This window comes from Erinaceus europaeus, chromosome 17 (genome assembly GCF_950295315.1).
Source record: "Erinaceus europaeus chromosome 17, mEriEur2.1, whole genome shotgun sequence".
Classification (NCBI taxonomy): domain Eukaryota; kingdom Metazoa; phylum Chordata; class Mammalia; order Eulipotyphla; family Erinaceidae; genus Erinaceus; species Erinaceus europaeus.
The window spans coordinates 10,415,544-10,437,309 of record NC_080178.1 but is presented as its reverse complement, the minus strand read 5'-3'; the positions used below and the strand labels follow the sequence as shown (position 1 = coordinate 10,437,309).

General features: G+C 47.7%; 1 protein-coding gene and 1 non-coding gene across 2 annotated transcripts; one reads left to right on the top strand and one right to left on the bottom strand.

Annotated features, from left to right (window-relative positions):
* The first annotated feature begins 1,301 nt into the window (after positions 1-1,301).
* LOC103116488 (pregnancy-associated glycoprotein-like) lies at positions 1,302-5,997 on the top strand. Its single transcript, XM_060175751.1, is given in 9 exon segments — positions 1,302-1,388; positions 2,642-2,759; positions 2,851-2,969; positions 3,927-4,126; positions 4,499-4,615; positions 4,794-4,938; positions 5,028-5,126; positions 5,200-5,274; positions 5,842-5,997. Coding segments are annotated over 9 exon segments (1,116 nt in total).
* Positions 5,998-15,703: 9,706 nt separating this feature from the next.
* On the bottom strand, positions 15,704-15,813 carry LOC132534128 (U6 spliceosomal RNA). Its single transcript, XR_009545806.1, has one exon. It is a non-coding gene; the product is annotated as a U6 spliceosomal RNA (small nuclear RNA).
* Between the last annotated feature and the right edge of the window lie 5,953 nt (positions 15,814-21,766).

Here is a 21,766-nt window from a genome sequence, read left to right as displayed (position 1 = left end):
AGAAGCATATGGGAAAGTGGGCCCTATCCAATGGTTCCAGGACTGGGGGGAGTAGAGGCTCTATAGTGGAGATGTGAGGTTCCTGCTGTCTTAGGGTTCAAAAAGACAATCGATAGTTAATGTTATCATCATATTATTTGGTAATTGGGTTAACTTTGAAAAGTCCTTTTGTTAGGGTTTGCTGTACAGTACCCAGAGTCTTGTATATAGCTGTGCTATTGGTTGCTTCTGATCTACTTGGTCTAGGCTTCTCAGAGAGTCTGCAGATATTCTTAGAAAACAATAGAGAGAACTGACAGAAACTTATTCTTCCAGTTCAAGTTAGAAGAACACACAGAAAAAAAAAAAAAAGAAGAAGAACACACAGACTCGCATTCCCTTTTTGGGCCTGTAATTCATGCAGAGAATACTTTTATCTTTTATCATTGCCTTATGGCAGTGTCACAATTACCTGTTTAACTTATAAATCAGATGTTTTCTACTTTATGTCAGGTATGCTTCTATACCTGCTTCCAATTTACTTATTGGACAGAGAGAAATTGAGAGGTGAGAAGGAGCTAGAGAGGGAGAGACAGAGAGACACCTGCAGCCCTGCTTCACAACTCATGACGCTTTCCCCCTGTAGGTGGGGAACAGGGGTGTGAACCCAGGTCCTTTCGCACTGTAATGTGTGCGCTTAACCAGGTGTGTGCCACCACTTACCCCCACTCCCCCTGCTTCATTTTCTTATTAAGGTTTATTCTAAATATTTTATTTATTACTTACTAGATAGAGACACAGATAAAATGAGAGGGGGAGAGGGAGATGGAAACGGAGAGAGAGAGAGAGAGACCTGCAGCATTGCTTTACCACCTGTGAAACTTCCCCCCTGCAAGTGGGAGACTGAGGGGCTTGAACCCTGGTGGCCCCTATAGCTGCTTCTAACAACCTAAGAGCATCTACTTACGTGTTAGCGCTACCAGGTACAACCATCTCAAAGTGCAGTGGTTCCCGCAATCTTCTTCTTCTAGCGTTTGCCCTTCTTCCGTAGCCAGTTAAATGGCTTTGAAAGTGACTGGGATCCATGTGGATTCAGTCGGCTAGGAAGGATCGTCAGTTTCCCCAATGAATGGGGACTCACGGGATGCACCACGAGAAGGTCGATCCAATGCACCCCAATAAGATTATTTAGCTTCCTTGGGGGAGGCAGTCTGGTGGGGCAGCTGAGGTGTGGCACACAGCACCTGACCTCTGTCTGTCTGTCTGTCTGTCTTTTGTCCTCTGTCCACATGCTGTGTCCAGAATCCCTCTGAGGAGGGTCCATGCGAGAGAATCCCCTGTTGAGAGACCTTCAGAGAGAGTTCATGAAGAAGTACCCCCGGCAGAGGCAGCAAGAATTTTCTACATCAGTGAGGAGAACAAGGCGCCAAGTCTTTCCTTTCCCCTGAGGAACCACATGGATGTAAGTGTGGGAACCGGGATGGGTGCGGGGAGGGTCTCTGCATCGCCCCCCTGTGGTTCTGACCTGGAACAGCTGGTCCAGCACAACAAAGGGTCCTGTGAAATAGCTCACTTAGTGGGCTCCTTTGCCAAGTGATTGACCCAGGTTCGAGCCCAGCCACCATCACATTGAAGAACGCTTTGGTGCTGGCTTGATAACAATGATCTTGTTACACATAAGAAAGATGCTTTGAGAGGCCGAGCGGTGGCACACCTGGTTCAGCACACACACTACAGTGTATGGTCCTGGATTCAAACCCAGGGTCACCACCTGCAGGGGGAAAGATTCAAGGGTGGTGAAGCAGGGCTGCAGGTGTCTCTCTGCATTGTTCCCGCTCTACCTCTCTGTCCTTTCTCAATTTCTCTGTCATATACATAAAAAATGTCTCAATGTCTCTATCATATACATAAAAAATTTAAAAATAATAAAAGTGATTTGAATTTAAAAAATTTAAAACATTAAATGTTAAAAAGAAAAAAAGACAGGAAGGAAGAAAGGAAGAAAGAAAAAAAGAGGAGAAGAAAGACTAGCTTTGAATCCACCAAAGAACAAGTAGGTGTCAAAGACAAAGGCCAAATCCTTGGTGTTAACATGGCTGTCTTTGAGTCTAGAGGAAGTGGCAAGTGCTAGGAGGGCTGCCTGGAGGAAGCAGCTCTTCAGCTGGGCCTTGAAGAGTATGGGAAGAGTTTAGAGAACAGCAGGAGGGTGCAGTGGGTGTGGTGGTGGCTGGCTTATTTTTTTATTTTTATTTTTAAAAAGTATTTTATTTATTTATTCCCTTTTGTTGCCCTTGTTGTTTTCTTGTTGTAGTTATTGTTGTTGTTATTGATGCCATCCTTCTTGGATAGGACAGAGAGAAATGGAGAGAGGAGGGGAAGACAGAGAGGGGCAGAGAAAGACAGACACCTGCAGACCTGCTTCACGGCCTGTGAAGTGACTCCCCTGCAGGTGGGGAGCCCGGGGCTGGAACCTGGATCCTTAAGCTGGTCCTTTGCTTTGCGCCACCTGCACTTAACCCGTTGTGCTACCGCCCGACTCCCGGCGGCTGGCTTATTAAAGGAAGGCCTTGGCCTGCACCCAGGACAGTGAGGTGGGGCAGAGGAACTGGGGGTGCAGGGGCCTGCTCTGACAGCCCCTCTCCCCGCACGGCACCACCCGCAGATGATCTACATCGGCACCATCGGCATAGGCACGCCCCCTCAGAACTTCTCGGTGGCCTTTGACACAGGCTCCACAGACCTCTGGGTGCCCTCCATCTACTGCCCGAGCCCTGCCTGCGGTGAGTGCGCCCCCTGGCGGTGAGTCCCCTCCTGGCCAACCAAGAAGGCCTGCACTCACACCCCCTCTTCCCTCCCACCCTGTCTCTGCAGTCAACCACCGCAAGTTCGACTCCTGACTCTCCTCCAGCTTCCTGAACTCCAGCCGCCCCATGAACGTGGTCTACGGCGCGGGCGGTATGTCCGGCATCGTGGGCTATAACAATGTGCAGGTACCAGCAGCGAGAGGGATCTGGGCACAGGGAGGGGGGAAGCTCAGGGGCCCCCCAAAGCCTCATAGCAGCTGAACACCTGTCCCCCCACGTGGATGGGTCTCTGGGGAGACAGTGTCCCTGCTGGCACTCCAACCCCAGAATGACAGACAGGTGGTGATGAAGGGGGCCCTTGGGGCGTGGGTGGGGCACACATAGGCTGCAGTCCCCCACCCCCTGGCAGGTTCAAAGGCTGAGTTTGCTGCAAGCAGAGCAAGACAAACCACTTTTTGATTTTCCAGATGTGCCAGGCACTTCAATCACACCTTCACAAAATAAGATTTATTTTTGAGGGAAGGAACATTGCATTGCTTGTCCATGTGCTGCTGGGGATGAAACCCAGGGCCTTAGGCAGTGCAGATGCTCACTCTACCCACTGAGAGCCACCCTCAGCCTTTTAATCTCTCTCTCTCTGCACTAGGGTTATATCCTGGTAGCCATTTCCTCCTCTCCTTTCTTTTATTCAATAGAGTAAAGAAATTGAGAGGAGAAGGGGAGGTCGAGAGGGAGACAGAAAGAGAGACACCTGTAGCTCTGCTTCACTGCCTGCGAAGCATCACCCCCCTCATCCCTGCAGGTGGGGACTGGGGGCTTGAACCCTGGTCTTTGTGCATGGTGACTGTTCAGTCTATGATCTGACCATACTGAAGACAAAGGCTCTCCTGCTCTACTCATTTGGTCCTGTAGGTGGAGCCCTCTGGCCTCCTCTGAGTTTCGGTCCCACACAAAACAATATGGGAGAAGGGTCACATGAGATGTGTGAGCAGGTGTTGGGATGGAGGTACAGGGCTGAATTCCCATCAGTGCTCAGCCAAGGCACAACCAGGGCACAGCCAGGCTCTGCCTCTTGCCTCTGCCACTTCCAGCCCCACTCTCTTCCCAAACCCTTAAGTGGGGGCCCCACCCCTTTCTCCACAGATCTGGAATCTCATTGCCGTGAGCCAGGGATTTGGTCTGAGCCTGGTGGAGCCAGGGTATGAATTTGTCCTTACATCCTTCGATAGCATCCTGGGCCTGGCATACCCTGGTCTTGCCACTGAAGGGACGACTCCCTTCTTTGACACCTTGTGGGAGCAAAACCTCATCTCAGAAAATGTCTTTGCCTTCTATCTGAGCAGGTGAGTCTGGGCTGCTCTCTGAGAGGCTGCATAGGCTCCCTGATCCAGAAGTTTCCTGAAACCAACTCCATCCAGAGCTCAGGCAACTATGATGGTAGGGAGAAAGATCTGGCCCACCACTTGCTTGCTGCAAAGGAAACTTTATTGAAACATTGCCATGTGCAGTTATATGCATCTGACTCAGTCCTGGGCAGGTCCCCCAGGCCTCCCTTCATCTTCTGCCTCAGTTTCCCTCCCCCTTAACTCTGAAAAGTGGAAATAACCTGAGGGTGTGAGGAGTAGTCCTCTGGGCTGGGTGTGCTCCTGAGCTTGATACAAGTCCACACATACACTGTGCCCCTCACTCTGTGCCCCCTTTCTCGCCACCCCCAGAGGAATGAAGGAGGGCAGCACTGTGATGCTCGGCGGGGTGGACCACTCCTACTACACCGGGGAACTGCACTGGATCCCCGTGACCAGGCGCCAGTTCTGGCAGATCACTGTGGACAGGTGAGTCCCCATGCGTGTCACCCTGTGTGTCTACACACCCCAGCACTGACCAGCATCCTGATCTGAGCGAGTTGCATCAGGTACAAGGAAGGGAGAGGTGTGGCCTGGAGAAGGGTGTTCTGGTCAGGGAGGGGCGCCAGGAGTCTGCCTCACCCAGGCTTCCCTCCATCCCTGGCAGCGTCTCCATGAACGGGAAGGTAGTGGCCTGTCACGGTGGCTGCCAGGCCATACTGGACACAGGCACATCCCTGCTGTTTGGCCCACAGAGAGACATCTGGAACATCCACAGCATCCTCCAGGCCCAGCAGATCTCCGCCCACAGGGTGAGGTTCACCCTGTGGGGAGGGGGTAAGGGGTTCCACACCCACAAGGACACCCCCTAACTCTGTCCTTTGGTCTTTGTCTGTGGCAGGTCACCATCCCCTGTGACAACAAGAACACTATGCCCGACCTGGTCTTCACCATCAACCGTGTCAACTACTCAGTGCCGGCCAGCGCCTACCTGCGTCCGGTGCGGGGGCTCCAGGGACCCTGACAGCGGTTGGGTGGAGGGCGCCCCTGGTGGTGCGATCGTGCTATTGCAGGACACAAACTACTACTACTACTACTATTCTATAGCCATCCCTGAAATAGAAGTGGGCCGGGCAGACGGCATGAGGGTCATGCCAAAAGATTCTCATGCCTGAGGCTCAGAGGTCGCAGGTTCAATCCCCTGCACACCATGAGCCAGAGCTGACTAATGCTGGGGTGTGGGGGAAAGAAGGGTGACAGGGTAGGTGGCAGGCCTGCCATGATTAGTCGAATCCCACCTCTCAAGCATCCTGGTTGGAACAAACCATCACCTCACCCTAGGCGGTGTCTTCTTTTGCTGCACCCCAGTTTCCCCTCTGGGAATGGGGGTGCTGGCCCTGAGCTTGTGAGTGGTTTTGGTGGGAGACAGAGTGATAGAGTTTCCAAGTCCCCAGTCTGCAGAACACAGCAGGAGGCTGGCTGGGTGGAGGCCAGTATGTCCCGGTCCCTTGTAGATGATGCCCCCAGGAAGCTGTGCCAAGGGGGGGGGTGCAGTGTGAGAGGACTGCAGACTCCGGGAGACCACCCCATGGAAACACAAGGCTGGGGGCAGGCAGCAGCCTGGTGTGGAAGAGGCTGCCCAGGAGGTGGGGGGGTGGCCCCAGGTGCAGGAGGGTTTGAGGTGGCCTGAGCTGACCCAGGTGTGTCTCTTGCAGGGCAACAGATGGAACTCCTACTTCAGCAACCTTGACTGGATGGGGCAGGGCTGGTACCAAAACGAGCCCTGGACCCTGGGAGATGTCTTCCTGCGCCTCTACTTCTCTGTCTTTGACCAGGGGAACAACAGGGTCGGCCTGGCAACGGCAGTCTAAACGCAGCAGGCCCCTCATTGCGGACATATACACACGTCAGACACATTTCTGGCCCCTGCCAGGGACCCTGCCTCTGACTCTAGTCAATGTTGCAGGAGGCCCCGCGAGCAATGCGAGACTGATTCCTCCACGTGATTCCTGTGTGGTCGCCGAACTTTAGGACTCAGAGCACAAGGACAGGCTGGCAGCTAGACGAGCCTCGCAGGGGAGTCACCTGCTACGAGGAGTCAGCAGCAACACCAGCCAGTCCTCCAAATCTTGATTTCAGGATCTCAGACCCAAGATGCCGTCAGTAATGGCGGTGCTGTGCATGCCTAGCCCTGGGCTCAGCAGTTGATTCTCAGGCTAAGTGCTGCTATTTAAAGTAAACAGATTCATCATGAAACACGCTGTTTGCTTCTCTCTCTCTCTCTCTCTCTCTCTCTTTTTTTCCTCTTCCTCCAGGGTTATTGCTGGGACTCAGTGCCTGCACTATGAACCCACTGCTCCTGACGGCTGTTTCTTGCATTTTGTTGCCCCTGTGATTGTTGTTGTTGTTGTTATTACTGTCATTGTTTTTGGATAGGACAGAGAGAAATGGAGAGAGGAGGGGAAGACAAAGAGAGGGAGAGAAAGATAGACATCTGCAGACCTGCTTCACCGCTTGGGAAGCGACTCCCCTGCTTGCAGCAAAATCAGCCTGTGAACCTGCCAGGGGGTGGGGGACTGCAGCCTATGTGTGCCCCTCCCACACCGCAAGGGCCCCCTCATCACCACCTGTCTGTCATTCTGGGGTTGGAGTGCCAGCAGGGACACTGTCTCCCCAGAGACCCATCCATGTGGGGGGACAGGTGTTCAGCTGCTATGAGGCTTTGGGGGGCCCCTGAGCTTCCCCCCTCCCTGTGCCCAGACCCCCTCTCGCTGCTGGTACCTGCACATTGTCATAGCCCACGATGCCGGACATACCGCCCGTGCCATAAACCACGTTCACGGGGCGGCTGGAGTTCAGGTAGTTGGAGGAGAGTCTGGGATCAAACTTGGGATGGTTGACTGCAGAGACAGGGTGGGAGGGAAGAGGGGGTGTGAGTGCCGGCCTTCTTGGTTGGCCAGGAGGGGACTCACCGCCAGGGGGCGCACTCACCGCAGGCAGGGCTCGGGCAGTAGATGGAGGGCACCCAGAGGTCTGTGGAGCCTGTGTCAAAGGCCACCGAGAAGTTCTGAGGGGTGTGCCTATGCCGATGGTGCCGATGTAGATCATCTGCAGGGAGGCGCGGTGCGGGGAGAGGGGCTGTCAAAGCAGGCCCCTGCACCCCCAGTTCCTCTGCCCCACCTCACTGTCCTGGGTGCAGGCCAAGGCCTTCCTTTAATGAGCCAGCCACCACCACACCCACCCCACCCTCCTGCTGCTCTCTAAACTCTTCCCATACTCTTCAAGGCCCAGCTGAAGGGCTGCTTCCTCCAGGCAGCCCTCCTAGCTCTTGCCACTTCCTCTAGACTCAAAGCACCCATGTTAACACCAAGGACTTGGCCTTTGTCTTTGACACCTATTTGTTCTTTGGTGAACTCAAAGCTAGTCTTTCTTTTCCTTCCATCCTTCCTTCCTTCCTTCTTTCTTTCTTTCTTTCTTTCTTTCTTTCTTTCTTTCTTTCTTTCTTTCTTTCTTTCTTTCTTTCTTTCTTTTTAACATTTAACATTTTACATTTTTTAAATTCAAGTCACTTTTATTATTTTTAATTTTTTTTATTTATTTGATAGAGACAGAGAAATTAAGAAAGGACGAGGAAGTAGAGAGAGAACAACACAGAGAGACACCTGCAGCCCTGCTTCACCACCCTTGAATCTTTCCCCCTGCAGGTGGTGACCCTGGGTTTGAATCCAGGACCATACACTGTAGTGTGTGTGCTGAACCAGGTGTGCCACTGCTTGGCCTCTCAAAGCATCTTTCTTATGTGTAACAAGATCATTGTTATCAAGCCAGCACCAAAGCATTCTTCAATGTGATGGTGGCTGGGCTCGAACCTGGGTCAATCACTTGGCAAAGGAGCCCACTAAGTGAGCTATTTCACAGGCCCCTTTGTTGAGCTGGACCTGCTGTTCCAGGTCAGAACCACAGGGTGGCGATGCAGAGATCCTCCCCACACCCATCTCAGTTCCCACACTTACATCCATGCCATTCCTCAGGGGAAAGGAAAGCTTGGCGCATTGTTCTCGTCACTGCTGTAGAAAATTCTTTTTGCCTCTGCCGGGGGGTTCTCCTTCATGAACTCTCTCTGACGGTCTCTCAACAAGGGATTCTCTCGCATGAACCTGAGATTCTTTAAATTCCAGTCACTTTTACAATTTTTAAATTTTTTATTTATTTGATAGAGACAGATAAATTGGGAAAGGAGGGGGCGGTAGAAAGAAGCCAGACAGAGAGACACCTGCAGCACTGCTTCACCACCCTTGAATCTTTCCCCCTGCAGGTGGTGACCTGGGGTTTGAATCCAGGACCATACACTGTAGTGTGTGTGCTGAACCAGGTGTGTCACCGCTTGGCCTCTCACAGCATCTTTCTTATGTGTAACAAGATCACTGTTATCAATCACAGGTGGTGCAAACCACAAGGACCAGCATAAGGTTCCAGCCCCTGACTCCCCACCTGCAGGGGAGTCACTTCACAAGTGGTGAAGCAGGTCTGCAGGTGTCTATCTTTCTCTCCCCCTCTCTGTCTTCCCCTTCTCTCTCCATTTCTCTCTGTCCTATTCAACAATGACGGCATCAATAATAACTACCACAACAATAATAACCACAACAATAAAACGACAAGGGGAACATAAGGAAATAAATAAATATTTTTTTAAAAAAGAAAAGATAGTAGCAACAAATGCTGGAGAAGTTGCGGGGACAAAGAAACCCTCCTGCATTGCTGGTGGGAATGGAAATTGGTCCAACCTCTGTGGAGAGCAGTCTGAAGAACCATCCCAAGGCTAGAAGTGAACTTTCCCTATGACCCTGCAATTCCTCTCCTGGGGATATCTCCTAAGGAACCAAAGACACCCATCCAAAAATAGCTGTGTATACCTGTGTTCATAGCAGCACAATTTGTAATAGCCCAAACCTGGGAGTAACCCAGGTGTCCAACAACAGATGAGTGCCTGAGTAAGTTGTGGTCTATATACAGAATGGAATACTATTCAGCTATTAAAGGTGGTGATTTTACCATTTTCAGCCCATCTTGGATGGAGCTTGAAGAAATCATGTTAAATGAAGTCAGAAACAGAAGGATGAATATGGGATGACCTCACTTACAGGCAGAAGTTGAAAAACAAAATCAGAGGAGAAAATACAAAGCAGAACTTGGACTGGAGTTGGTGTATTGCACCAAAGTAAAAGACTCTGGGGTGGGTGGGTGGGAGGAAGCTCATGTCCTGGATCAGGATGGCAGAGGACCTAATGGGGGTGTATTGTTATGTGGAAAACTAGGAAATGTTATGCATGGACAAACTATTGCATTTGCTGTTGACTGTAAAACAGTAGCTCCCCAATAAAGAAATAAAAAGAAAAAAGAAAGCTAATAGGAGTCGGGCAATAGCTCAGCAGGTTAAGTGCAGGTGGCACAAACCACAATGATCGGCATAAGGATCCTGCTTTGAGCCCCCGGCTCCCCACCTGCAGGGGAGTCGCTTCACAGGCGGTGAAGCAGATCTGCAGGTGTCTATCTTTCTCTCTCCCTCTCTATCTTCCCCTCCTCTCTCCATTTCTCTCTGTCCAATCTATCCAACAACGACGACAACATCAATAACAACAATAACTACCACAATTAAACAACAAGGGCAACAAAAGAGAATGAATAAATAATAAATATTTAAAAAAAATTTTTTAAAATAAAGAATCCTAGTTCACTTGCATAGTGCGTTGCTTTACCGTGCATGTAATCCAGATCTGAGCCCAGCCCTCAGCACACTGAAAGCAGCTCTGATGTGTGGTCTCTCTCACTCTCTCTTTCTGCCTGTCTCTAAAAAACAAACAAGCAAAAGTAAACTGTGAAGTACACTAGAAACTAACGCAATTGCTTACTTCTGTTAAGTAAGTTATATATATATATATATATATATATATATATATATCTGTGTCTTAAATAACTTAAGAAAAAACAAAACTAAAACACCACACCTCTCTCAAAATTGAGAACCAGCTAAAGTAAATGAGCCTAATTCGACCAGCCTAGAGAGCTCACAGAGCAAAAACTTAGTTCGAGTGACTTCAAAATGCACAATTTTGGTATTACGTTATGTGTGATAGCCTCTTGTTGGGGGTGGGTTTGATAACATTTTTTTTTAACTTTTCCTCCCCTGTTGTTGTTTGCTTTATTTTTACCAGAACACTGCTCAGCTCAGATTGATGGTGGTGCTGGGGATTGAACCTCAGAGCTCAAAACCTCAGGCTTAATGGTCACTTATGTAACCATTAGGCTATCTCCCCAGCCGCCCCCTTTTTTTAATCTGGAAGTAGCGCTGAGTTAGCACTGAGTCATAGTACTGTGTGTCAGGTGCACACAGTTGAAGAGCACTGTGGGTTGACATGCTTTCTAAAGCCCAACAAACACCATATTGATACAGGCAAGCAAAACACATCCACAATGCCCCTCCCAAACACACCAGACTGCCTCCCCCAAGGAAGCTAAATAATCTTATCGCAGGAACCACTGCACTTTGAGATGGTTGTACCTGGTAGCGTTAACACGTAAGTAGATGCTCTTAGGTTGTTAAAAGCAGCTATAGGAGCCAGTAGTGGTGCTTTGGGTAAAAGGCACGTTACAATGTGCAGAGACCAGGGTTCAAGCCCCTCAGTCTCCCACTTGCTGGGGGGAAGTTTCATGAGTGGTAAAGCAATACTGCAGGTCTCTCTCTCTATCTGTCTGTCTCTCTCTCTCCCTTTCCATCTCCCTCCCTCTCATTTTCTCTGTGTCTTTATCTAGTAAATAATAAATAAAATATTTAGAAAAAAACCTTAATAAGAAAATGAAGCGGGGGGGAGTGGGGGTAAGTGGTGGCACACACCTGGTTAAGCGCACACATTACAGTGCGAAAGGACCTGGGTTCACACCCCCGTTCCCCACCTACAGGGGGAAAGCGTCATGAGTGGTGAAGCAGGGCTGCAGGTGTCTCTCTGTCTCTCCCTTTCTATTTCCTTCTCACCTCTTAGTTTCTCTCTGTCCAACAAGTAAATTTTAAAAAAAAGCATACCTGACATAAAGTAAAACATCTGATTTATAAGTTAAACAGGTAACTGTGACATTGCCATAAGGCAATTATAAAAGATGAAAGTATTCTCTGTATGAATTACAGACCCAAAAAGGGAATGTGAGACTATGTGTTCTTTTTTTTTAAAGATTTTTTAAAAATTTATTTATTAATCTATTTCCTTTTGTTGCCCTTGTTGTGAGACTGTGTACTCTTATAGCTCGAACTGGAAGAATAAGTTTCTATCAGTTCTCTCTACTGTTGTCTAAGAATAACTGGACTCGCTAGTTTTGGCCACTGCTTATTGGCCTATCGGCAATAAATTACTCAACAGGTGGGGAAAATAGCACAGTGGTTATGCAGTGAGACTCTCCTGCCTAAGGCTCCAAGGCCCTAAATTCAATCCAATCTCTCACCGCCACAAGCCAGAGTTGAGCAGTGCTCTGGTAAAAATAAAACAACTTGATGGTTTTCTTTTACTATTATTGTTACTGCTCAGCTCTGGATTATGGTGGTGCTGAGGACTGAACCTGGGACGTCGGCACCTCAGGCAGGAAAGCCATTTGGATAACTATCATGCTGTTTCCTCATCCTGTCAATAAACACCTGGATAACAGTGGTTTGCCCTCTCAGAAGAGGCTTATCTCTCCATAGCATGTCTCACGTGTGGCTCCAGGGAGTCTTGACATCTGGGTGCCCCCTGGGTAGGGCTTAGAAATGCACAAGACAAACTGGGGACATCTGGGAGGACCAGGAAATGGGGACCCTTCAGAGCCCCCTGGGGTCCTGTCAAGTTCCAGGGATTCATTATGAAGAGGCTCCTGCTGACCCAAAGGGGGGATGTTTGAGCATCAGATCAAGTTTCTGGAAAAGAATCAAACCTGTGAAAGTCCACGTGTCCATCTGTCAAAAGTGTCAGGCAGACACAGTGAGACGCACTGTGAGATTCACTAGTTCTCTGTCCTCGACAGAAAGGGACATGGCCCCTCTTGTTTTTCTGAAGTCTAGTTCCAGGCACTGCACCTTGTTGATGAAGGCAAGCTGTTCTTCATTTTCTTTTATTAGTGAGTTAATACTGACTTATAAAGTTGTAAGATAATAGGGGTACAATTCCACACAGTTCCCATCACCTGAGTTCTGGTTCCCATCCCCTTCACTGGAAACTGCATGGTCACCAATTGTATGGACTGATTCTATAACTATCAATAGCTATATGTATATATTTTTTCTCTATTTTTTTCCCAATGATCCTTCCTTCAACCCCTTTCTCACTTATCCCTGCACCTATTACTACTTCTGAGTGTCTTTCCTTTTTTCCTCTTCTCTCCCAGATAAGCAAAACTGTGCCTGGCTTCCTCTGGTGTGTTCCAGATTCACTTCCCTTTCATTGATGGTATGAAAACAAGATTCCTGTGGTCTGGGAGGTGGAGCGGTAAAGCTTTGGACTCTCAAGCATGAGTTTGATCCCAGGCAGCACATGTGCCAGAGTGATATCTGGTTCTTTCTCTCTCTTCCTATATTTCTCATAAGTAAATAAAATCTTTAAAAAAAACAAGTTTCCTGGTGACCCAATACTTTGGGTCTTGCTAGTATGGTGGTACAGAGCCCTGTGGTTTACTTCCCCTATCATTTAGCCCTCTGGGAGTATGGACCACAACTCTTTATGGGGTACAGGTGATGTGAGTTCTGGCCTCTGTAATTGCTTCTCCACTAAACGTGGGCATTGGCAGGTCGATCCACAACCCCAGCCTGGACCTCTATGGAAAACTGTTCATTTTTTTCCTTCAATTTTGTTTTAAAGTTGTTTAATCTAGAGGAAGGTGGAGATAGAGAGGGGGAGAGACAGAGAGACACCTGCAGCTCTGCTTCACGGTTTGCACAGTTTTCCCTGTGCAGGTGGGGACAGGGGGCTTGAACCCAGGTCTTGTGCACTGTAACATGTGCGCTCAACGAGGTGTGCCACCACCTGGTCCCGAAAACTGTTTCTTTACAGAACAAGCTCAACAATTTGATTCAGAAGGCTGAATAGAAGGAGGAAATTTACTGCTTTGACACTCCTTAAAAACATAATAAAATAAATAAAACGAGGAATCTTAGCAAAGACCATTAGTTGAGGTTTATCTATTTTAATTATTTTTATTTATCTGTTGGATAGAGACAGCCAGAAATCGAGAGGGAAGGGGATAACAGAGAGAGGGAGAGACAGAGAGACCCCTGCAGACTTCTTTCACCACTTGCAAAGCTTCCCTCTGCAGGTGGGGACCAGGGGCTCAAACCCAGGTCCTTGTGCACTGTAGCATATGCACCCAACTAGATGCGCCACCACCCCAGCCCCCATTAGCTGAGGTTTAGAACCAAGGGGACAGTGTGTTGCTTTGTGAGCATTCCGGTGGCTCCCAAATGACCTGGTCTGTGGCTTGTCACACAGAGGTTCCTCTGAGAAGAGGAAGGTAATCACTCACTGAGGAAGAGACATGGCTGGGAGAGCAGTGAGGTTAGTACACCCACAGCCGTCTCCCCTGCCAGAGAAGGAGAGGGACTGTGTTTTTCAAACTTTTTTTCTTCTTTTTTTGCCTCCAACCTACTGTGAAGCGACTTCCTTGTAGGTGGAGAGCCGGGGGCTCGAACTGGGAACCTTATGCCGTTCCTTGCACTTTGCGCCACCTGCGCTTAACCCGTTGTGCTACCGCCTGACTCCCCTTTCTTTTAATTTTTATTTATAAAATGGAAATATTGACAAGGCCATAGGATAAGAGGGGTACAATTGCCACAATCCCCACCACCAGAACTCCCTATCCAATCCCCTTCCCTGATAGCTTTCCTATTCTTTATCCCTTTGGGAATATGGACCCAGTCTCATTATGATTTGCAGAAGGTGGAAGGTCTGGCTTCTGTAATTGCTTCTCCACTCAACCTGGGCATTGGCAGGTCGATCCATACTCCCAGCCTGTCTCTCTCTTTCCCTAGTGGGACAGGGCTGTGGGGAGGAGGGGCTCCAGGACACATTGTTGGGATCATCTACCCAGGGAAGTCAGACTGGCATCACGGTCTCATCTGGAACCTGGTGGCTGAAAAAGAGTTAAGATATAAAGCAGAACAGATTGTTGACTAGTCATGAACCTGAAGGCAAGAATATTGCAGATGAAGATTTAGGGTCTCTGTTTTGGAAAAAGCGAGTAGGTCTATTTTAGGTATATTCCAAGGGGCCCATGACTTTACTAGTTTTTGCCTGTGTCTGACATCTAATATGCAGGTGGACCCAAGTTATTGTCTGGGGAGATGGTGTCATAGTTAGAAAAAGGACTAGAAAGCTGCATCAGGGAAGAGAGTAGCCCCCAAATATGGGGAAAGTATATAAATATTGTTAACTGTAAACACCATCGATTTGATCTGGGGCCCATATTCAGCAAAGGGGCCTATGTAACCTCTGTATCCCTGTGGGTCTGAGCTCTCATTCTGTGGACATGGCTAGGAATATTCCAGGCTGCACTAATTTCAGGACCCATCTTCCTCAGGTGGTAGGTAGAGTATGTTGTCCAACCTCCCTTTGGAGAACAGAACATTCCCTACCATTGTCAACCCATATAGGGGGCAAGGTCCTATAGGGGCCCACAAAGGGGTCCATTATGTTGTTCCTGATGGAGGTGACCAGTGACAATGACGAGAGGTGTCTGTTAGAGGTCTGGGCCCATCATGTCTGTGTGGGAATCCCAGGGCTCCCTGACTAGGGCCCCAGGTGACCAAAGTTCTGTATCTCGACTCTCCCAGCTCCCAAAGATAAACACCAGAGTTCTCACAAGTCTTACAGTTTGACTGCTTCTATTTTGCTTGAATTTTTTTTTTTGGCAAGTTCATGTAAATCACTTCTCTAGATTCCACAGATGAGTGAGACCACCTAGTAGTTGTCTTTCATCTCTTATTTTTCTAAGCATAGTCATCCTCAGCTTTGACCCAAAGGAAACAAAATTATCTTTTCTGATGACAGTAATACTTCATAGAACATATATCCCATCACTTCTTCAGCCAGTCATCATCTGTTGATGGGCCTTTAGGCTGCTTCTATTCTTTGGCTATTGTGAATAATGCAGCTATGAACATAGGGCTGCATATGTCTCTTCAAATTCGTATTTGAATGTCGACACTGGACAAATGCCTAAGAGGGGTATTGTGGATCAGAACGTAGTTCTATTTTATTTTTTAAATATTTATTTATTATTTTTTCCTTTTGTTGCCCTTGTTTTATTGTTGTAGTTATTATTGATATTGTTATTGATGTCGTCATTGTTGGATAGGACAGAGAAAAATGGAGAGAGGAGGGGAAAACAGAGAGGGAGAGAGAAAGATAGACACCTGCAGACCTGCTTCACCATCTGTGAAGTGACTCCCCTGCAGGTGGGGAGCCGGGGGCTCGAACTGGGATCCTAATACTGGTTGAGCTTTGTGCTACACGCACTTAACCTGCTGCGCTACTGCCCGACTCCCTATTTTAATTTTTTAAATTTTTTCTTATGGAACACTTCATGAATTTGCATGTCATCCTTGTGCAGGGGTCATGCTAATCTTCTCTGTATCATTCCAATTTTTTTAGTATATGTGCTGCTGAAGCGAGCACTATTTTTATTTGTTTAAGGACTGTCCATACAGTCTTCCAAAAGGGCTTTACCAGTTTGCATTCCCACCAGCAATGTAACCGAGTTTTTTTTTTTTCCTCTACAACCTCTCTAACACCTGCCATTTCCTGGTTTGTTGATGTAAGCCATTCACTCAGGTGTGAGATGGAATCTCAGTGTAGTTTGAATTGTAAGTCTTGTTAAAATGTTTTCACCTAGCACCTCTAGACCCTGAGGACCATCCTCCCAATGTATCTGCCAGGCCCCTGTATGTTCTGTATGCCCTCTCACCTCTGTACTGTGGGGAGAGGGAGAGACTGAAGGTGAGGGATGGCTGGTCTACACATGGGGGACTCCAGAAGGGCAGAAGCAGCTAGCAAGGGTGGGAAGGGGAGGGCTCATCCCCTCAGAAAGATAATGAAGCTCCTTGGGGTGGCTTGGAATTCCAGCTCCTCTCCACTGATCACCCCTCTGCTTCCCGCTGTCTCAGAAAAAAGATAAAAATAAGTTAAATAACTAAAATATTAATTGATTAATCATTTAATTAAGTAATTAAAAAATAAGAGAGTCCCTTTAAGCTTAAGTTCTAGGACATATGGCAAAAACCATGCAGGGAGGGAGGGAAGGGCATATGGTGTTCAGAGCTCTAAAATGGACTGCTGATCATGAATATTCTGTCAGATAACTATTTAGAATGGGAGGGTGGTTCAGGAGGTGGCACAGTGGATAAAGCATTGGACTCTCAAGCATGAGGTCTCGAGTTCAGTCCCCGGCAGCACATTTACCAGCCTGATGTCTGGTTCTTTTTCTCTCTCTCCTCATATCTTTCTCACCAATCAATCAATAAATAAATCTTGGAAACAAAAAAGAGAGAGAGAGAGACTCTCATGCCTGAGGCTCCAACATCTCAGGTTCCCAGGTTCAATCACCCCCAACACCACCACCACCACCATAAACCAGAGCTGAGTATGGCTCTGGTAAAAATAACAATAGTAATAAACACAAACAAACAAATGAATAGAATGGGAGGAAGAGTAAAAGCTTTCACAGACAAGCAAAAATTAAAGTAACGGTGTGCAGGGTGGTAGTGCACCGGGTTAAGCACATATGGTGGGAAGTACGAGGATGGGTGTGAGGATCCTGCTTGGAGCCCTCTGCTCCCCGCCTGCAGGGGCGTCACTTCACAAGTAGTGAAGCAGGTCTGCAGGTGTCTATCTTTCTCTCCCCCTCTCTGTCTTCTCCTCCTCTTTCAATTTCTCTCTGTCCTATCCAACAACAACAACAATGGAAAAAAAAGTGTCCTCAGGAGCAGTGGATTCATAGTGTAGGCACTGAGCACCAGTGATAACCCTGGAGGTAATAAAATAAAATAAAATAAAATAAAATGTAATGCAAATGCCAACACCAGCCTTGAAAAAAAAAACAAAAGGAATTATTTTCTTTTATTATTTACTTGTTTATTGTTATTATTATTATTTTGCTACCAGGGTTATCACTACGGGTCAATGCCAACACTATGTAGCCACTCCTGGCAGCATTTTTCTTTTTTTTTTTCTTTCTATTTTACTTGATAAGATGGAGAGAAATTGAGAGATGAGGGAGAGAGAGAGAGGGAGAGAGAAAGACAGATCTATTTCACCTCTAATGAAACATCCCCCTTCCAGGTGGAGAGTAAGAGCTCTAACCCAGGTCCTAGCTCATGGTGACATGCTCCACAGAAGGAATTCTTTTATAATCAAAAAGGCAGTCACACCTCAGAGTAGGAAGACACAACGTTATACAATGCAGCTGGGAACAGCAGGAGAGAGTGAGCATCTCTCCACCCAAGTGAGCTGAAGGTTCATCCACCTAGGAGTTCACATGTGTGAACTTGACCCACACATTATGGGACAACCGCCAACAAACTACAGAAGAGAGACCCAAGAAACTACAGAAGAGGGAGCCAGGCGGTGGTACAGTGGGTTAAGTGCACACGGTGGAAAGCGCACAGACTGGCATAAGGATCTGGGTTCGATACCCTAGCTCCCCACCTGCAGGAGAGTCGCTTCGCAGGTGATGAAGCAGTTCTGCAGGAGTCTGCCTTTCTCTCCTCCCCTTTTTAAAAAATATTTTACTTATCTATTCACTTTTGTTGCCCTTGCTGTTTTGTTGTTGTCATTGTTGTTGGATAAGATAGAAATGGAGAGAGGAGGGGAAAACAGAGAGGGGAGAGAAAGATAGACACCTGCAGACCTGCTTCACCGCCTGTGAAGCGACTCCCCTGTAGGTGGGGAGCTGGGCGTTCGATCCTTAAGCCGGTCCTTGCGCTTTGTGCCACTTGCGCTTAACCCGCTGTGTTACTGCCCGACTCCCTCTCTCCCCTCTCTGTCTTCCCCTCCTCTCTCCATTTCTCTCTGTCCTATCCAACAACAACAACAATGATGATACACAAGGGCAACAAAAGGGGGGAAATGAATAAATAAAGTTTATTTAAAAGGAAAAGAAACTACAGAAGGAACTCAAACATAACACAGAAGCATGCTGGTGAAGTTCAGGAGAAGACAACGAGAAAAACGAAAGACCAAGGACAAAATAAGCAAACAACTTAAACATAATAATATGGCAAGAACAACCCCTTTCATAAAGGACTTCCATGTGAAGGTTCTGCTTTCACCAGTTACACAGGCACAGAGTGCCGGAATGGCTCAGTACATAAGGCCCACTCACCCTGCTGCCCACAGGAACATAGCTTAGCTTCCAAGACAAATATGGACTCAGAGTGAAAGGCTGGAAAGGAATCCTACAAACAAGGGATATCTTGAAAATGGCAGGTGCGGCTAAAGTTCTATCAGATGGCAGAGATAAGCCAAGGGACGTAAACACAAGAAGAGATAAGGACGGACATTACGTAAGGACTAAGGGCTTAGTACAATGAGAGGCTAATACATTGTTTATACATTCCCAAGCAGGTAGGGATGTGACATCCATCAAACAACAATTAATAGGATGAAAGAGCAATATCTACAGCAGTATAGTAATTGTGGAGGTTACAGCCCCCCAACCACAGCTATGGGCAAATCAACTAATAAAATAAATAAGGAAATTAACAGCCATAAATGGTGAAATACAACAAACAGTCTGGTTAGACTTCTAAAGTACCTTCCATGGCAAAACAGATGGACTTTTTTTTTTCATATGGTTGGTGATTTTTTTTAAAATCAGTGATTTCATAATGATCCCACAAGGATGTGGGATAAGAGCAGTAAAATTCCATACAATTCCCACCATCTGAATTCCATATACCCTCCCTTGTACTGGTGTGGTCCCTAGTCTTTATCCCTCTGGGAGTATGGACCAAAGATTTTTATGGGGAGCAGAATGTGGGAGGTCCGGTTTCTGTCATTGTTTCTCTGCTGGACATGGGTGTTGGCAGGTGGATCCACACCCCCAGCCTGTTTCTATCTTTCCCTAGTGGGCTGGGGAGATGGAGTTCCAGGACACCTTGGTGAGGCTGTCTGCCCAGGGAAGTTAGGCTGATACAATGGTAGCATATGCATCTTGGATTTTTTTTAAAGGGCACACAGAACTTTTTGAGGATAGATTTTATGCTAGGGTGAAAGTGCCAATAACCTTCTGCAGATAAAATCATACCGAGTATTTGTTTAATCGTGGTACTATAAAATTAGACATTAACAACAAATGGAAAACGGGGGAAACTTCATATTGTTGGGGACTAAACAATGAGCTTCTCAGGCAACCACTGAGGAAACTAATGAGGAAATTAAAACAGACACTGAAAAAGTGAAATACAACCAGGACTTCTTCAGAAACTCACTGTGGCACAGCCACCAAGTTACAGATGCTCCTATGATGCCATCCTGACTTCGCTGGGAGGTGACTTCACCAGTGTGTTCCAGAACCTCACCTCCCCAGAGCCCTACCCCACTAGGGAAAGACAGATACCGGTGGGGGTATGGATCCACTTGCCAGTGTCCATGTCCAGCAGAGAAGCAAGTACAGAAGCCAGAATTCCCACCTTCTAGACCACAAAGAGTATTTCGGTTTTTTTTTTAATCTATTATTTATTTGTTGGATAGAGACAGTCAGAAATTGAGAGGGAAGGGGGTGATAGAGAGGGAAAGAGACAGAGAGATACCTGCAGACCTGCTTCACCACTTGTGAAGCTTCCCCCTGCAGATGGGGACCGGGGGCTCGAACCTGGGTCCTTGTGCACTGTAACATGTGCGCTCAACCATGTGAGCCACCACCTGGCCCCAACCCCAAAGAGTATTTTGGTCCATATACCCAGAGGGGGAGAAATTTTAGAAGAAGAGGACCAGCGGGCTCTGGAACCCAATACCACCAGGATCCTGAGAGAAACCAGTAGATCTGGGGGGTGGTGGATTGATAACAATACAGAGGGGGGTTCTCTGTACTGTTAGAGGACTGTGTCCCTGGGTGACCCCTTGAGTGACAGCTCCTTGGGAACCTGCTGTTCCAGGCTACCAGACCAGCGGATGACACCTACACTATACTTGGGCCTCATGCCACCATTCCACATGTTCAGAACACTCAAGACACCTGTGCCATGGCAGCAGTGCCAGCAGGAGCCATGAGGTTCCTGGTGTCCCTAAGCCTGGTGCCAGGCAGGCTAATGGCAAAGCAAACGCTGTTGTCTAATCTCTCTGCACAGCCCGGTCTGGCACCAGGAGATTGTGTGGCTTCCCGCTGGCAGCCTCAGATGGGCTTGAGTGCCGAGCAAAGCAGTCGGGGAGCATGATTCCTGATGGGGGTGGAGGTCCCCTTCACTGTGAGGGGCTGGGAGTGGATTCCTGGTGCCCCAGTGTGAAGGCTGCACACCTGAGTGTCCACTATTCACGGTTTCCACAGACCTGGTGGGTGGGGGGTGACTTCCGAGCCTGGCCCTGAGCAGTGTCCCCAAACCAGAACCTCTGTGAGCAGATGCTACTCCTGTCAGGTCATCTCTGAGCACTTAATGCTCTGAGTATGACAGAGGGAGAAGTGTGGTTTCTTTCTTTCTTAATTTCTCCCTTCCTTCCTTCTTTCCTTCCTTCCCTCCCTCCTTCCTTCCTTTCTTCCTTCCTTCCTTCCTTCCCATCTATCTTTTTCTCTTTCTTAAAGATTTAGTCAATTTGGGAGTTGGGCAGTAGCACAGCGGGTTAAGTACAAATGGCACAAAGACTGGTGAAGGAATCCGGTTCGAGCCCCCAGCTCCCCACCTGCAGGGGAGTCGCTTCACAGATGGTGAAGCAGGTCTGCAGGTGTCTGTCTTTCTCCCCTCCCCCGTCTTCCCCTCCTCTCTCCATTTCTTTCTGTCCTAACCAACAACAATGGCATCAATAACAACAATAATCATAACCACAACGATAAATCAACAAAGGCAACAAAGGGAAAAAATTAGCATCTAAGAGCAGTAGATTTGTGGTGCAGGCACCGAGCCCCAGCAATAACCCTGGAGGCCAAAAAAAAAAAATTAGTCAATTCAATGAGAGTTAGAGAGAATGATACAGAGAAATAGATAGAGATATATAGATAGATACCATAGATGGATATGGATAGATAGATAGATAGATAGATAGATAGATAGATAGATAGATAGATAGATAGATACCAAAGCATTGCTCAGCTCTGTTTATGGTGGTCATGGGAAATGAACCTGGAACCTAGGAGCCTCAGCCATGAAAGTCTTTTGCAGAACCATTATACTGCTTTCCAGTCCAAGAAGTAGGATTTGCAAGTCACGTGCTGAGGGGGTAGACAGTGTAGTGGTTCTGTAAAAACTTCCTATGGCTGAGGCTCCAAGGTCCCAGATTCAGTCTTTCGCATTAGCGGAAGCCAGAGCTGAGTAGTGCTCGGGTCTCTCTCTCCACATCTTTCTCTAGGTATCACTTACTCTCTAAATAAAACAATGCAGTATGTTTTTTAAAAAATAGGCCAAGTCACTCCAGGCATTAA